Source organism: Tinamus guttatus, unplaced genomic scaffold (genome assembly GCF_059628265.1).
Source record: "Tinamus guttatus ecotype Peru unplaced genomic scaffold, ASM5962826v1 Tinamus_guttatus_pri_ptg000008l, whole genome shotgun sequence".
Taxonomy (NCBI): Eukaryota; Metazoa; Chordata; class Aves; order Tinamiformes; family Tinamidae; genus Tinamus; species Tinamus guttatus.
This window is the reverse complement of record NW_028288542.1, coordinates 3,650,031-3,668,207: the sequence shown is the minus strand read 5'-3', so window position 1 is coordinate 3,668,207 and position 18,177 is coordinate 3,650,031. Positions and strand designations below refer to the sequence as shown.

Genomic DNA, 18,177 nt, shown 5'->3' with positions numbered 1-18,177 from the left:
TTTCCACCCCTTCCCCCAGAGAAGAGTTTTGTGAAGACTAAAGAACAAAAAGGAAGCAGCTAGAAATCCGTAATGGTTCCATTTATTAATACGTATATCACAAGTACTCACAATAATCAACGCATTCTCGTTGGCATGCTAGACAGAGGCATTATTAAAAAAGTCCTATTCTTTAAAAAGGTTTTAAACTTTTACTTTCCCCAAAAAATATTCCCTATGCCTGGCTTTTTGTGTTTTTTATTTTTTGTTTGTTTTTATTTTGATTCAACAATGTATTCGGTGGCTGCAACTTCAATGCAAAAAGAAAGAAAAAGAAAGAACAGGAAAAGGTATGAAGGCCGCAGTACAGCACAGTTCAATTAGTTTGTAACTATCTAACAAAAATAAAGGAAGCAAAATTACTGCCTTCACAGTAAGCAACAACACAGCTTAGTAACAGTATTACACAGGTTCAGGTTCAGAGGCAAAATGCACTAGACAAGCCTACCGGGATACGCACTAGGCATACAACACTGAGTAAGAATCAAAGATGTAGAAGAACACCAGGAGTAATGGTTCCCTTCAAGCACAACATTTTAACATCATTTTCAAGTATCTTTATGTTTTGTTACTGATTTTGTTGTTTGTGGGGCAAGGGGGGCGCACAGATGCAGGGCAGGGGGAAAGGATGAAAACCTTAGTAAAGCAATAAACAAAAAGAAATTAAGATAAACCCAAAAGAATATATATTTCATATACCGGCTTATATGAATGTGTGCAACACTTATTAACCATGGTGAAAGGCTAGTTACGCCCTCCAGTCACTACATGCACAGCCTGCTCGGCGCTGCTGTTAATGGATGAGTTACCTTTGTTAACTTACGATGCAACTACTGCATGACCACGAACACGCGCGCGGCGCCGGGACACGCGGAGCCCTGCGACGGAGGCCGGGCCGGGCCGCCCTCGTGCCGCGGCGCCGCGCGGGTGGGACACTACGCACGGGAGAGGCTTCGGGAGGCGTCGGGGGGTGAGCGCGCGCGCACGTGCTGGCGAGTGTGGGTGTGCGGGCGGAGACAGTGTGTGCTATAACATTCGTTTCAGTCTTTCTCCAATTCTGCGGTTCCTCATCTTGAGACGGGCTCTGGATTTCTCACTTCTGAAAGACGAGAGAGCGAGGAGAGAGGTGAGAGTTGCTCACAGCATTCGCAACGACTATTTTGCCCTCTCTTTCTAAGAAAAAATCTGAAATAATATTCAGAAGTGTTTTCCCCTTTTGTCACCGGACAACACTGGAACACAAAATCCAAACCAAGGATCATTTAGGAAGATGTAGTTCTTGATCATCTAACACTTGCTAACTATCTTCAAGGGGAGAGCACATCAGAGTGTAGCATGCAGAAGGTGGCAGACACTCACCTCGTTACACCATCTCATACTGATTAGCAGTAATAAACCGGGACAGACAGCACGCCAGCAGCATTCCGATCAACTGTTACAGACAAAAAACAGAAAAGAAGAAATGAAGTTGAAGGCACATGAAGTAGATTTGCCAGGAGAAGCCATGGTTCCATGTTCAGGAGTTATAGCGCACAACAGAGTTCACACATCAGTTTCACTCTAGCTCTTTGCCTGAGAGACAGCACTCATTTTTACCACGTTATGAGACTTTTTTCCAACGCCTGGCCAACTCAGGCACGGATGGGCAAACTGGTACGTGCAGCAGTGCAGTGCTGGTGGTGGCTGTCTCGCAAGATCCACCTCGGTACCAAGAATTACGACTGCCCCAACAGTCACCTGCACCCCGGCGGGATAGCAGAGCCCACCGTCACGGAGCCAGCGTCGTGCTGAGCAGCAGCGTGCAGGAAGGAAAGGGGCTCAGCTGCCAAAACCAGCTTCAAGCTGCAAGCCAGGAAAGCTTAAACTTCTTACCGACTGCACCGACAACCTGCGTTAACAGCAAAATTTGGTGGTCCTCTGCAGAACAATACTGCAACAGCAGCCAGGGCAGTCACACCGAGAGCCTTGAATCAACTGGAAACCAAAGCTGCATTGAGTTGATCCCCTACGTACTCTGACCGCGAGCTGACTCCCACCACCCAGGCACAAGATCCTCGGTTTACCACGGATTGTTTCAAGGATGCATCTGCTCAGCAATAGCCAAAAAATCCAAAGTGAATGCTAGTGTTATTTGTAAAGAAACAGAAAACATGGGTGCACTACAACATGAATTCCTAGAGCCCCTGCATCACAAAGGAATAAGGAATAGCCTTTCATTTGCATCAAAGCAAAACTCATGGGCACCTGAATTTCTTTCTCTCACTTTTATATTTGATGGTTTTTGGCAGCACATTTAACCCTCGCTCCAAAACAACCTGGCCAGGCTAGCAAATCCCATGCAAATTCCATGGAAAAGGCAGGATAATGAGGACAGCAATACCTTGAAAAACACAAGCAGTCAGTTAGCACCCATATTGCTGACATCATTATCCCCCACCAGAGTCTGCTGCTCATTTCGGATTTTGGGGTGAATGATTTTATAGAGCAAAGATACTGCAACCCTTACAAATGGCAAGTCCTTCCTTCTCCTCCCCAAAACACTGCAGTAGACTTTCCCAACTATCTTTAACTAGGGATTCTTACATTTTATGCAAGCTATAACTCTCTAGTAATTGAAGTGTGCAAGTTTTGTAGCATCTGCAGTTATTGTCAATGCTTTGATTTAATTTAAACTCAATCATAAGGTGAATGTCAGGTTACACATAAATGCATCTTTCTGATCTTTGGTGTATTCATTAATTGTTGGTACCATTTATATGCTGGTTTATGGTCTTAGGTGGTTATAGTACCATATTATTAAACTTATTTCCCAAGTGACGGTACGTCCATCAAGCCACTACACACGCTGATTTTACACCACACTGCTAGCTATTACGAGGAGTTGGCAGAGCTATAAGAAGTATCTTGCAAGTACTCTTAACACATATAAAAATGTGTATTTTACAAGACGTGTTACCCACATATGAGCACTGTCCTTTCTGCAGCCAAGAGGAGGGTGTTTTGTAGCAAGCTGCAGGACTCTCCTCGCAGTGCCCGTTCATGGCAGCCCCAGCCCTGTGTACCTGAACGAGGCCGGAGGCGCCCGGCCTGCGAGCAGCGAGCGCGCTGGCTCTGCCCGCCTTGCTCACGGCCTCTGCTCGACCGCGGCACCCTCTGCCCCCGGGGCCAGGACGCGCCTGCTCCGCCGGTCCCTGCAGCTCCCTGAAACACCCGGGGAATCCGCATGAAGGGATCCCAGCACAGGCGCTGGCTGCTAGCCGGGCATTCCCTTCTCTTCAATCTCACGGCTCCCATCGGCTCTCAAGTGCCTCCTTCTCAACTTTTATCCACTTATTCCTTTATTTTCTTCATTTTACAGTCCCAGGTTTTTGAGAACTAAAAATGACAATGTTCAAATATCACTCCATCATGAGAAGTGTCAAGCTTGGTTCTGTTGGTATTCTCTCTCATTTTTATCTTATTCCTAAGATTATCTTGGTCTCCTGAACTATTCTGTGCAAAACAGGTTTGCCTTGGTACCTCTGGTATTGCTGCAGAAAACTTTTTAAGCATTGCAAAGTTCTGCTTGGCAAACCAGCATCCCTTAGGTGCGTCCTCTTTATTACCATGCTCTCGATCTAAGTTGGTTCTCATGAGCACGACCCAGGGCAGGCACTGTTTATCTTACACTGGAGATCTCTCCTGGAAACCACTGCACCTCAGATCTGACCACTGAAATCCATCCACAGCAACTTCCCAGCAATCCTGCCTTCCACCACATGCATGAGATCTAGCTTTTTACGTAGTTATTTCACATCGATTGGAAGATGTCTTGTGATATACTGTATCCCATTATACTGAACTGGAATGCAAATCCAAAATCCATTTCTTTGTTGGTCTTGGTATCTTTACCCTTCCTCATTCTTTGGAACTCTGTAAAGTCTAAAAACGTGAGTGCTGCTGAGTTGAATTAACTGGAAGTTCATCAGTGGATCAGGTAAACTAAGTTGTTTTTTTCTCTATCACGAATAACAGATTGGGGCAATATTTTTTCTTCTTGCCATATGCTCCATACGCAGAGTTCAAGCATCCTGTTTTTCTGACTATTTTAGGAGAGAGAATCTTTTTTATGTCACATATCACTTACCCAAGAGCCTCATGTGCTGGGGCATGCTTCTGGCAAAGCATGTTCCTTCAACACTGAATGAACAGTGGTAAGTGTTTAGGAGCAAGCTTAGCCATATATTAGATTTCAAGTCATATGTACTGGATCCCAGTTTCTCTCTTCCATGCAATGCCAAAGCTTGTCTCCAACTCCTTAACCCTTGTGCAAGGGATCAGAGAGAAGCCTACCTACCTTCCCCAGGTCAGGAAAGCACGAGTGAAAAGAACTGTGTGCATCACTGCTAGCCTGTGTGTCACAGGCGTAAGGAGAGAAAAGAGCACTTAGAGATAAAGAACAGCACTGCCCTGTCATCAGTTTGTCCTCCGAGTTCACCAGCATCTGCAAGGAAGAACATCTGCCAAAAAGTCCCTTCCTCATCTTCAGCATGTCCACACACAGCTACTCTGAGTCAGCTACTTGTTCTTCTAAGACAGTAGTGCAGACGCTGGTCAGAATTGCAGTAAAAACCTTGAAAAATATTTCTTACACGATGGAGTATCCAAGAGAGGCCAGGTCTCGGCCTGGCCCTTATCCAGCCAGGAGCTGCGCCAGGCAAGGTGGGTGACGACTTTACCAGAGCTGTGTCCACAAGCAGGCAGAGCTACTCGTTTCTGTTAACAATCAGGGTGCCCACTGAACACTGCACTGTAGCGAAGGATTCTGTCCCACAAGACCACAACTTCATTTTGCAGTATATGGAGGGCACCTGCCTTCCCGTCTCTCAATACAAAATGGAGAATTTGGCCCTATCACTTCACTGAGAGTCCCTTACTTGGCAATTAACCTTACCTAACACAACCAAAATCTATTAGCCTCCCAAACCTTGTCTCTTGTGATCCCTAAGACAACGCTTGCACTGTAGCTTTTTCCAGGCAAAACTCTTTGTCAGCTCCACTGCTTGCATAATTTTACTCTCTGCTGGGCAGAAAGCAGATAGCATTTTGCTGTTCTGAAGAGCACCTGCTAAACTGAAATTATTCCACCTGGAAGTCTGCATTGGCATCAGATTCCAGAAAACAATCAAAATGTATTTTATTATTTCAGACCTGAGAAGCAATGTCTGTTTCTCAACACACGTACACGTCAGCAACACGACAGCTTTTCAAACTCTGACCGAGATGTCTATGACAGAGCTAAAATATGTGTAATGCCATTACATCACTTTTCTCATTTTAGAGAATCAGCACACTCCACTCGCTAGTCAAAACCTAACAAATCGTGCGAAGAAAGGCCCTTGAGCTTACTTTTCTGTAGAAGAGCAAAATGATCTAATTTGTCTTTTATTTAGATTAGAACTATTCTCAGTAGGAACAGCGAAACGTCGCCTACAGCTGGAACACTGCCTGGCAGTACTGCCAGCCACAGTCAACCGAAAATCAGTTTGTAAACACCATTCTTAACTGGATCCAGCAAAACAGATCTGTCAGGAACTAGTGCCTTCGACTCTCTGCACATCAGGAGAGGTGCGTGTTTCTCCTCTGCACCCTTCTCTCTTTTGTGAACATTCGCACACGTCCAGGAGGCTTTTCCTGCCCTGCTGCATCTGCTCAGCGTGCAAAGCCCTGCACTTCCAGCAGGCAGCGAGACCCATCTGGCAGGAGAGCCAGGTGCCACTGGGCAGAGCGAGCCGCCAACGCCACATCCGAACACGCTCTGATTTTGCTCGGAGCTGGCGCAGCCGCATCCTGCCTCGCGCCAAACGGCTCCTGTGGCAGGGACCGCATCCTGCAGGCTTTGCTCTCCTTCGCTGCTGCATCTCCTGCCTTCCCCTACCACGCTTAGGAGCGACTGGTGACCTCAGGCCAACATCCAGGCACACACCAAAAGTCTAACGATTCCAGCTCTTCCTGTTCTCTCCATCCCGGGTGCATGTAACAAGCTGTAATCAAGTCTGGAAAAGTACCAGGACAATTGTGACAAGTCAACAAGAACTAGAAGAGCCTATTAAAAAAAAAAAAGGAGAGAGAAAAAGGAAACAACAAAATCCGCCCTTTCCTCACAACTCAAAACGGGTGATTTCACCACCCTATGTGGTATCAGCTCTTTGGGAGCTCTGTGTGGCTGGAGGTAAGATGAACCAAGGTGGTTCACAGGAAATAGGATAAAAGCTCTCAACACTGGGGTTCTGGCATCTAAACAGAGACAAGAAGATGCTACTTTTCCAAATATGCCCAAAGCAGAGAAGACAGCTGATGTGAGCCCACCCATATTTAGGGCTGCTTTGGGTTGTGTGAGACTGAAAGGACACAGGGACCACTGTCCACAGAGCTTCGGGCACTTACACTGAAGAGCCTGAAGGCCAAGGTTTTAAGAGAAAGTCACATACATTGTCCTGGTACCTAATTTTTCCAAATGTGGAAAAAACCCCATAAATCATTCAATAGAAATATTTATTCTGAAGTGGTGCCTCAGGCCCCAGGTTTTCAATATCATGCGAGTGAAGCAAATGGAAGTGTCACAGAGAGGTTTTGAGCACAGCATTCACAGTCACGCCAACGCTCTCCACAGAGGCAAGGCAGATGGCTCTCAAACAGAAGTGGTTCAGGCACCCTGCACACTGTAATGCATTTTGCTGCTACATCCCGCCATCAGTCCTGTGTTGCCTGCACTCCCCTCTCTCGAATTTGTGCATATTTCCTGGAGAGTTTGTTTGTTTCCTTGTAGAAAAAGTAAATGGTGTGAGAGAGTCAGATTTGTTGCACGATGGAAGTCTTTTCCTGCCAATTCTTGATTAAAAGATTCTCCGCAGACCTTTTAGTTCCCCTAACTTCCATCTAGGTAGAGACAGGCTGAATGTCAGTGAGCTGCAACCAATTCTTAGCTCTCCTCTTTTCCTTTCCATACCAAACTCATTTTGGTGCAGGAAAGAATTTGAGCTAATATTCTGTTTTTGACAGACCTCTGTTCAGTGTTCCATGCTAAAAGGGGAAAAAAAAAAGCCACCAAAAATCAGCTACCAAAACCAATTGCCCCTTCCAGGCTCTCCTTTTCCATTCTCCAGAATGGAGAAGCCTTAGCTTAACATTGCTTGAATTCTAGGCGCCTTTAAAGAAAAATAACAGTGTTTAGAAGAGGGAAGCCTATCCAAACAATAGATCAGCTATTTGTCTTCTTAGCTGTTTATGCTCCATTTAAGCCAATGTTTTATTGGGTTAACCTCTATTTGACCCAGGAGAGGGACAAGTTGTTTTCCTAGAGCTAGTCATTAGCTCAACCGTAACTGATATTCCCAAGGAGAAACTTCATTTAAGTTGAAAAAAAGAAAATCAATGAACAGATGACCTCAAGACTAATGAGCACGCTGTGCTCGGTCCCTCACTGCAATCCTTCCTTCCTTGAGGTTAGGTAAACAGAAGGGGACGGGGGAGTGACAACCCCTGCCCCCCGCCCCCCACAATAAAAGTGTACTTATGCATTTACCTGTGAGAATGCAATCCCAAAAGCCACTCCAGCTATGATTCCCATATTTGTCTCCATAAAACTGGTCACCAAATCATAACAGCCCTAGAAAATAGAGACAAACATAATCATTCACTGCATATCCGTCCCTCATACACATAGATACAAACCTCTCACTTAAACAACATCACTTTTTTATTTAATACCAATTCTAATTGTATGAGGAAATGAGGTAACAAAAACAGTTCTTTTTAGATGCAAATATATTATGATATTTTTAAAAGATAAATATGATGTTGCACTAATTTTCCCAAGATTACATATTAAAGAAAATCAGCCATCATTGATTTAAAAGAAACCATTAATACAGCTTTGGTCTGAAACCAAACTATAAAGTAATAATAAAACACAATATAGGCTGTTAAAAAAGAGTAATTCATGTGGATCTCCTAGGACTGCAGATGCTTAATACCCACATGCTTCAGGTGTGTGGTGAGAGCTCTGCTTGCCTTTGTCAAAGGTAACCAGGTAAGTATGGAATACTTTAGAACTTTCAAATATTTAACTAAGTTGTCAAGGGTCTTGTGCATTTTCTTTTTTTTTTTTCTTTTTTTCTTTTTCCTCTAGGCCATGAAAATCCCCTTCCTGTTCCCAAAAATCATATTTCTGTCTCTAGACACCAATTCCACCAGCTGAATTACTTCTTTGTACCTCAATTCACAGTAGCCACGAGGGCGAGCAAATCCATATACATCCTTTCTTCTGGACAGGCTTTTTTGACGTGTGCCCCCTCAGTATGTTTATTTTCTCCAAACCTCTCCACACCTACCCCATTCCCCCAAAAAACATTTGTAATTAGCTTTCCTAGCTTGTGGTACCTAAATGCATCTAAACATGTGAAACAAAACTTGGATAAAAGATAAATATCTATTTTTTTTTCTTTACAAACCCGTCTGCCTACAAAATACAAGCACATTTCTCAGTCTGTTTGGCCACACCAAATAACCGAAAACACTCTCAGCCTGAAGTCAGTCCCAAGGCATTTTAGTTCACGGAATAACTTTATCCACTTTATCTGAAGTTGGAAAAAACATAAATAACAGCGAGTTCCCTTTCCCAGTTTGGACTCCAGTCCTACCAGTCAGAAGTGCATTCACATGCCCCCACCGTACACAATCTGCAAACACTTTATCAAATCTTTGCAAGAATTAAGGACAGTATGTTGCACATAAAATAACTGAAACAATGTCTTTTGTTAAAGATAGGCCATTCCAATTTAGGTAGTATCATTTCTTTGATCTCTTATGTAATATCAGAATACATCTTATATAATCCTGAAAGTACCAAAGTGGTCAAGTTACTCATAACTCAAGACCAGTACAGCCTATTTATTAAACCTTAATTATGCCTTACAACAGTCTACTGTATGTTAGACTTAAGCTTACTTATTTAGCACATCAAACAGCTATAGATGTGCCTTACACATTATGAAATGAAATTAGATTTCTCAATCAGTTCTTTACATGGCTTAAAGTTCTCCCAACTCTTTTGAAATCTGCTCTGTTCGACAGTCTTCAAAAGATGCAACATCTAACAGTAATGGCAATTTGAGGGGGACTGATCTTGTTAAAAGCATATGTGAGTGAGATAGATAGTTTTGATCACTTTCCTCATGTGAAGACTATATTCTCCCAAATAGCAGTAGTCTGTTTTTTGAAGTGTATTGCATAAATATGGCTTAATTGCTCAGTCCTCACTGTGCACACGGATCAGAGTGCAAGAAACGCCCGAGAGCTGCACAAATAACACAAAAGTAGGCTGAGCACTGTGCATACAACTGGGTGCTGATTCAGAAGGTAGAAATGACATTTTAGAAAATATCACTGAAACGCCACACATTTGTTCCTTTATTAAGATTTTAGAGAAAATGAGTTTTTGAGATTTGTTGGTAATGACCACTTAAGATTTAAACCACTAGATGAATCAGCTAATCCTAACAACAGTTCTTAGAATTAGGTATTAGCCTAATCTCAGATCAAAAAAAGAGACACAGAGATTAAATGATTTAGGACAGTTGCTAAGAAATTAGTGGCAGAGTTATCAAAAAGATTTAATAATATTTGTCTTTCAGTGCTGCAATTAGACCATTAGTTTAAGCTTCTTTGGATAAGTTATCATTAGACCTCATAAACTGCTGGTAAATTGATCACTTGTTGAGAACTTGTCTGATAGTTCTGCTAGATCCACCAAAAAGATTTTTCAAATATGCTTTTCTATAGAAACAATAATAAGGGTTTTCCACAACAGACACATACACATTTTCTGCTTTCTCCAAAACATAACAGAACGAGATACCTATTCCCATGAGAACATGGGGCTTTGATCAGAGGCGATGATGTTTGCTCCTTATTTGAAATTAAAGCACAAGGTCCAACAACATTTCTTGCAACTTCATTTTTATTCTCATGCCTCTTTCAGAAACACCCTACCTTGTTCATATTTGGCTAACTCCAAGATCTGACAACTGTTGAACACAATTCTTTCCAATCTTTGTTTAGAGATGGCTATCACAGGACATGGGGGAATTGGACAGAGTTTCTCAGATGTTACAGAATGTTTGACTACCTCTGGGTAATTAAATGCAATAATTAATTCAACTGTTTCCTGAGGAATTAGCAGTCCTCTTCTGTCTGCTGACTTGTGCCTTTGATGTGACAGGGGCTCACAACTTCTTAGGAATCAACACAGCTAGAAGTGAGTTACAACCACTGGATAAAGGTCACTCCTCCTGCAGCTGCTCTGCTCAGGCCTTCACAGGAGGAACTTGCCTGTGGACGGGGATGTACTGGGCACACATGCTATGCAGAGCATGCAAAGGAAGTCTGACGCCTGGGGGAAACGCCAGAGCCACGATGGCAACGCAGGCAGCATCTGCAGGGCCGTGGAGCTGGGCAAGGTTCAAAACACACAGCTCTCCCAAACGGGTACGGTGGGACTCGCTAGTGCAGTACAAGAGCGATCATCACGGATGCACACGCAACACAGAGCTTTTTCCCCTTTCTGGAGGGGAAATTTCCTCTTCTCCAAAAAATGGAAAATCACGACAACTTTACAAAGTGCAAACCACTGGAACTGTTTATCCTTTATATTCCTGCAACATAGCAAGATTACCTGTCTCTGGAGAGTTTTTTAAAAGACTGAGTCACTATGGTTCCAAATATATTCGTAACAAATGGCTCTTGTTAGACTATTGTGGTTGAAGAAAAGATTAGTGGAAGATAATGCTCTGTTATCCTTTTTTTGGTATAGAATCTAGAAAACACCATCCACTTGAGTGCTTCACACAGAAAGATCTTTAAGACTGTTTTCAGTCAGCAGTCCAACTTCCTGACTGGAGTGTCTGAGGTACAAAAGACTAAAACAGAAGACAAGCAGGTATTTCTATATTTTCCCCTTTATCTACTCAGGCTTTTTCTTTTTTTCTTTTTTTCTTTGTATTCAGCAGATACCACGGCAATAGAAAAGGCAAATGAAATCACCCATAAGTCTGACTCATCTATGCTGCAATTCAACTTGTCTATTTGTCTGCAAAACCTTTCCTGTTATCTACAAACTGTCTTGTTGCATCTTTTGCAAATCTTAAGTGAGAAGGAAAGAACAGACGGTGCACCAGAAGTTAAAGGAATAACTTGAGCTGCATTTCTACAGTGCAATATTTGCTCTATGTGCTGCATTATTTTCCCTCTACCCTCCTGCTTTTTGTGTTTATTATTATTATTATTTCCCAATTTTTCAATTTCTTCCTCTACCTCGATTCTGTTCTTCCAACACGCTTTTTTAGGTGACCTCAGGAGAGGGGTCAGTTTGGCTGTGTGATGCTTGCCACAGCATGCATCTATGTTTCTTAACAGACTCTGTAAACATACCCATCCCACTGCAATGCTTTCTTTTAATCACCCCTCTTTCCTCTTTTTGGGACGACAGGCTCCAGCACTGACAAACAAACCAAAAAACCCACAGTTTTCAGCAGAAACAAGCAGAGATGTGCTAGCTGCAGTCAAGTGCACACGCTCTATATATTCCTTTGCCTATTCAGCAGTGCATCTTTGTGCAATGCTGTACCTGAACCAGTGTGATGAGAAAGGGGAGCAAACTCCCCTTGCACCTGGTCATTTCAAAAATTCTGCGCATAAAGAATTTGAATGTAAAGTCAATTCTTATAATCACTTCATCCCAATAAACAACACAATTCTTATCAATCAAGCATTTGAATCAAAACACAATTGTTAGCAGCCATTTGCTCAACTGATTTGCTAGATGGTTTCATAACCATTGCCTCTGGCACAAAGTTACTGTTACCTTCTGGTTTACTTTAGTGGCAGCCACAGTCATATTGCGCAGATCCTGAGTATTGCAGTCACTGGAGTTCATGCAACAGCTTGTAGGGATGCCATGTTTGAAGAAATAAGGGCTGGTGCTCCAGTTAGTGTAGCTCTGAATGCCACAGCAGCTCAGCTAGGAGGAAGAAGAGGTAGATAACCAAAAGGAATCAGAATGAAAAAAAGTACAGCAACAACAAGATTTTCCCTTTCAGCAAAATAATTTAAACCATCATCAATGCCCACTTAAAACTCAAACCAAATAAAGGCAGCCCTGCTGTGGCATTTGCTCTGCCCTGTGCTCCACTGCAAGGCTGGAAAACGTCCCGTTTCACTGTCCCAGCACCCCTCAGGTCAGAAAGGGTTTCTCATGGGATATCTAATCCATCTCTCCAACGCTGCAAGAAGACAGCTCTCACTACTGTGGGACCACCAAGCCTGACCTCTGTTACCTCAGGTTATGGATAAAACCCAGTGCTTTTGGCAACCTTATATCATGGAAGTGAACACTGTATTCTTCCTTCAAAAGTTCCTCAAAACATTCTCCTACTTTCTTCATGTCTTTATTTATTTGTCTTCCACTACTGAACAGGAAAAACATTTATTTTATACATATCTCTCTGGAGCACTGGCATGCAGCCACGCTGGTCCTCCCGTCCTTGCTTCAGGCAGAATGCATTCCATTTTTCCCCTTGAATTTAACTCATTAGGTCTCCAGGCCAAGTCTTTCACTGTATTTGTGAACAGAACTGCTGCCACTGCTTATTGTTGTCGAAAGATGCTAGATTATTAACTTCTCTTTAATCCTAGTCAAATCGTAACTCTACTTACAATCTACCAGTAGACTCCTTTAAGAATAATGCTGCCCACCTTCCACAATCCTTAAAGATGGAACCAGCTTTAAATCTAATTCAAGATCTGGTACCAACAACTAGCAACTACCACAGGCTCTTTCTTTGTTAGACAGATTGCACTGAGTTCATTAAAAATTAAACCCCCTTATAGAAGTATATCCATTGAAATGCTTTTTCTTAAGACCAGTTTTACCAGTCTCTATTGTGAGTTTATCTCACGAGTTGTTAAGACATTTCCATCCAAATGGTACAAGTTTCCTAACACAGGCCAGGCCCAAGATTAGAGGGCCTAATTTGACTAATTTGACAAAGCAGCAGCATAACAAGATGCTGCTGCAGTAGTGTTTCTGAAATATTGTCATTTGGTATCCACTGATGCCTTAGGCATGGTATCCAGTGAACATGCCAAACAAAACAGGACTCCTTAGGGAGACTAGCACAAAACCCATTTTCACTGATCTGTATGGAAAAGCTCCCACTGATTTGCCAGGGCAGTGTATCAAGTCAAGCATTCAGAAACCTGATTTGCTATTGCATGAAACAGCCAAGCAACCAGAAGAGCAAGTAATCAGAATGGGGCAGCAATATCAAACTTAAATGCTGCATTTTGCTTAAAAAATACAGCACTTCATGTTCTACTTTTTGACTTTTTATTGATTTATAATTTTATTTATTTTTAATATCTTATTTCAAACTTACACTTTCCTGGACGTTATCCACTGCATGGCTCCGCTCATCATTCTTGTTGTAATTCTGGATTGCTTCAGTATATGTCCTAAGGAAAGTATCCTTGATCTAAGAGGAGAGGGAAGAATACACAGCTGATGTGAACAATGAAAAGCAAATTTGAGATAGTCTTTGGGGGAAACAAATGTGTTTTAAACCCTAACAAGGCACGTTTCCACTGGCATGGCTTGGGTGCTGATGTAAGAGCACTACACAAAAAGTTGGTTACTGGGATGCTCAGTGTACTCCTTCAGTTCAACAGAAGTTGTCTGGAAGGAAAGGCAGATGGCAAAAAAATGCCATGTCCCATCTCAAAGCAAAAGCTTCAGGGTCCTGATCCTTGGCATACATAACAGAGTAAAGAAGATCCTGTGCAAGGGACTTACAAACTGATAGCTTCAGATTATGCAGCTAAGGCTTGAACTTTTTTGGAGGCAGGAGGAAGGTGAAAGGTAAGAGAAATAAAAAGAAAAATCATGGCACTCTGGGAAGCTAGGAGAGAACACATCACTTGAGTTTCTGTGCAAAGCCTGGGTTGGTGGAGGGCAGGAGGAATATGCCAGAGAGCTGGGAGTGCTGATCTGAGCAATGCTAGAGAAAGGGAGCAGCCTGTGCTTCTCTGCCACACGGTCCCAGCCAGGAGACAGAGGACATCAAGAGAAGAAGTGACTCTGGAGCAGGGAGCAATGTGGCTCACAGCACCAGAGGTGCCTGTGTAAGGAGCAAGGGCTTTCAGCTGGAGAGGGTCAGGCACGTCACCACAAAAGGACTCAAACCAGGCAGTAGGAGGGATGAGTGGCAGATGACTTGGGCAACTTGATTGCTGTGATCTTCACAGAAGACTGCCTTTCCTGAAAGGGAACGGCAGCATGACACCCAGGAGGCCACCAGCGAGGCCGGACGAAATGGAGGCCCTCAATAAATGGACAGGTATTTCAGGATCAAATTAAAAACTGTCCACCACTTGTAAAGGTAGACCCCAGAAAAGCCTATACAAAGGGAAAACCCCAAAGAAGAAACCACAAAATGAATACAAAGAGACTTGACACAAAGAGAAGAGACAGAAGGTCTCTGGGCTTGTCCTTCTTCAGTACTAATGGCATACAGGTCCATGGACTTAAAATCACAGATAGTCATGATTATAGGGCGTAGAGTGCTAGTACAAATCTAGATCATCATCCTCTTTTAAAGCTTCCTTTTGTCCCTGTTTCCTACCACATGCTATTTCTAACCTCTCCCTATTCTCAGAATAGAAGAACAATCTCACACAGCACATACGGGATTTACAACAGCGCAAGAAAACTAGCCAGCTTGGATGAAACATTCTCAGAAAACATTCTCTGCCTTATATAAACTGCTTGCCTAGCTGAAGAAGCTGCATTGAAAAAAGCACTTAATCTATTTTGCAGCTCTCAGCATACGCAAACAGGTAAAGAAGACCTTGAATGATGGACACACAAAAAATGATAGGTCCAGGGTAAGTATCAGCCAGCCGAGGCCAAAAGCTTTGACTAAACCCATTCATTTGGAACATATCAGTTTTTAAGAGCAGTATGTGTTATAGCTGGAAATCAGCTGCAACCTTGGAGATGAATATGAAACTGCTGAACCCAGCCACCTACAAATTCTTTGCGTTCCACAGGACGTTTCAGTAACTCCAGCACAGAGAAGTGCTGCCGTATGTAACCTCAGCACATTTCCACTCACCTCATGGCGAAACACGAACCCTGAAATGCCAGCCACTAGCTCAGCCAGGAACACCAGGGATAAGAACATGGCATACTGAAAAGAAAAGAAGCAAGGACAAGCTGAACAGGACATGTTTTTTTTTTCCCTCAGCACAGTTTGCTTAGTTATCACATGAAATCACATTGATTTTAACTAGATGTTCTACATCGTCTTTAAGATATTATAAAAAAGCAATGTTCTTTAGGCAGAATTACATAAGTTATTGCATGAATATAAGTTTGTATATAGCACAAATAATATGTATTCTCTATTTACTAGCTTTTCTGACATTTCTATCAGCACGTTTCTTAGCATTCTCATATAAATTTACATTTTCTTATAGCAGAGATGGATCACAAGCCACTAAGGTTTTGATCGTGTCATAAGGAATACAAATGACCTTTTAAATTTGTATGGCACTCAAGTAAAATAAACAGGCTTATCCAGGTTTATTGGTGGTTCATGTATATCTACCTCACTGTAAGATTGGAACTTGAAGCCTAACTCTACAAAGTTTCTTGAATGTGTGTACTGAACTATTAACATCACTGGAAATATTATCATAGTAATACTATGTGTACTAATACATAGATGGATGTCCCAAACACTTTGCTGGATCAAGGTCCATGTTTAGATTTCAAGAACCATATGGATTCACAACTAATCAAGCCTTGGAGACAAAGAGTTGGCAGTGTAGTTGCTCACAGGCTACCTGAAATGCATACAATCAAAACAAAAAAGAAAGAAAAAAAATGGCAAGTAGGTTGGTCACATCTGAAGTTGAGGCTTAATCTCCTGGTAGGAAAAAAAATTCTTTATGTGCTAAATAACTCAATGGTTAATTAAAAAGGAAAAATTTAAATTAAATTCAGTGCTTATAGGAGTTCATGGAAAGAAGGAAATTTATTTTCAATGAAAAGTTGTTGGGAGAGGGAAAGGAAGGACAGCAGTGAAGGCAGAATCAGAAAAGGTATTCTCTATAATCAGTGCAGCTGTCAAATCACTGTCAGTACTCCTTTCGAGACAGAAGCACAGTTTTCAAGTGTTTCTTATGTGTAAAATGAAAATAAAACCAGTGTTCAGAACAGCTTGTGCTACAGTAAGTCGGAGGATTTACCTCTAAAGAAGCCACGCGACTTATGGGGCAACTAGCAGGGCCTGTTTCCATATGGCTTTATATCCTCTTTCACCCTTTATCTTGCCCTCACCTGGGCTGTGGTAACTCTGACAAGCCACTACACGCACCCTGACAGCTAGGGACAGCCTGAGACCCACTGGCCAGCCACTACACGACTGGTGACCCATCTACATCTACCACCCTCCCCTACTGAGCCACCAGTTTAGGAAACTAACTCCTTCAGGATGTCCCCTTTCAGATCTGGTGGGAACTGGACAAGAATCATCTCATCACCTCAAGAAAGCGGCCACAAAATATCCTAGCAGGAAATGCCTTGTACTGTCAAGCCCTTTTCCTACCAGTGCTTCACAAGTGCTTCCACCCTTTAAATTATTACATATGCAAAATTTTACTCCTGACTACTACAAACACCGTTTTATAATTCTCTAATTCACCACCTATAGCTACTCTGCATCTTAAGGCAGACTGGAAAACTCAGAATAGAGAAAATTATACATAGGGAGATGGCTGCTGGGTCTGTGCTTAATGTGCCTCAATTCCATTCTGCTTTTGAGATGTGGACAAACATACAGTGCAGAGCTTAGTTTTCTGGGGTTGGCCTATTTTATTCTAGTGAATGCTAGGGAGAATAGGGAGGAAAAAAAAAATGTTCATTTAGAAGGTAACAACTATTTTGTTCATAGATTTCATATCAGAATCATAGGATTACTCGCAGAGTAACTCAGCAACAGCATTTTACCCCTGCTCACACATGGGCCTGTATGCTGTGCAGTAGCAAAATTCATTCATATTCAATCACCAAATGGTTTTGGCAAGAATATTTTTTTTCCTTCTTTGTCCAAAAAAACACACATGTTGAACATTAAGGTCAATAAAGCCTGGTTTCCATGTCTAAAAAAACATGTTAACATCTGGTGAAACTTAAGGGGGGGAAAAAAATCCCACTACATCCACAAAACCTCTCCCTCGCTAACATACGGTGCTCTGGCTTACTTACCAGCTTCAGCATCCATGGGCTGCCACGGCAAGTGGCAAAGCAGCCAAAAAGCCCAAAGACGATGATCGTGGTTCCCGTTCCAATGAGCACGTAGGGGGCATTGGTGGAGTTTTCAGCAATGAGAGAGATGTATGTGCCTAGAGTGAGCTTGCCCCAGACGCCAACCGCAAGAAGGATAACACCTGTGATCTGTAAAGCAAGAGGAGAAAACAGTCAGGAGCTACCGGCAAAGACATCCAAACCCAGTGCACATGGGTTTGACCCAGCGTCACTGTGGTGAAAGGAAGCCACAAGGCTCCGACTAATTGCAGTGGGATTGACTGCAAAAATTAATTCCCATTATCTGGAGATGTTTCATTAAAGGTGACATGGGAGCACAGACCTCTAGGACTAATCACTGCAACGCTGACCATGGCCAAGGGCCAACACAGAGTTCTGCCTGCAGAGAGCACCACTGGGGCTTGAAACGTGCTCTCTGCTCTTACAGCACGCCAACTAAACCACTCCTACAAAAGCCAAAGATAAGCACTGCTTCTTTCATGTCCTGCGTTTTGCCATGAAAACTACCTGCGCAACCAAAACCTTCTACCTGTTGTCCCGTCCTTCCTAACATGGAAGTACCCAGTTTCAGGGACATGAGCACCCTCTGTAGCGTGTTACTTTGGAAGAAGAGTCTTTCCCTGCGTCCCCAGTTTATTCACTGAGTTACCCTGGTCATGGGGTCACAGGGCGGGTCTATGGGGCGCCCTACGCCAGGACCGAGGAGCAGCTGG

At 42.8% G+C, this 18,177-nt stretch overlaps 1 protein-coding gene across 1 annotated transcript in view; it reads right to left on the bottom strand.

Annotated features, from left to right (window-relative positions):
- Positions 1 to 1,063: 1,063 nt before the first annotated feature.
- The window catches only part of TSPAN7 (tetraspanin 7), an 86,586-nt gene continuing 69,472 nt past the window's right edge, over positions 1,064 to 18,177 (bottom strand). Inside the window, exons 2-8 of the mRNA XM_088521916.1 lie at positions 17,405 to 17,593; positions 15,249 to 15,323; positions 13,515 to 13,610; positions 11,942 to 12,097; positions 7,604 to 7,687; positions 1,399 to 1,471; positions 1,064 to 1,138 (exon numbers count right to left, since the gene is read on the bottom strand). Of these exons, the coding sequence (XP_088378042.1) occupies positions 1,403 to 1,471; positions 7,604 to 7,687; positions 11,942 to 12,097; positions 13,515 to 13,610; positions 15,249 to 15,323; positions 17,405 to 17,593 (669 nt within the window). The 3' untranslated portion in view covers positions 1,064 to 1,138; positions 1,399 to 1,402. The remainder of the gene's footprint in view (positions 1,139 to 1,398; positions 1,472 to 7,603; positions 7,688 to 11,941; positions 12,098 to 13,514; positions 13,611 to 15,248; positions 15,324 to 17,404; positions 17,594 to 18,177) is intronic.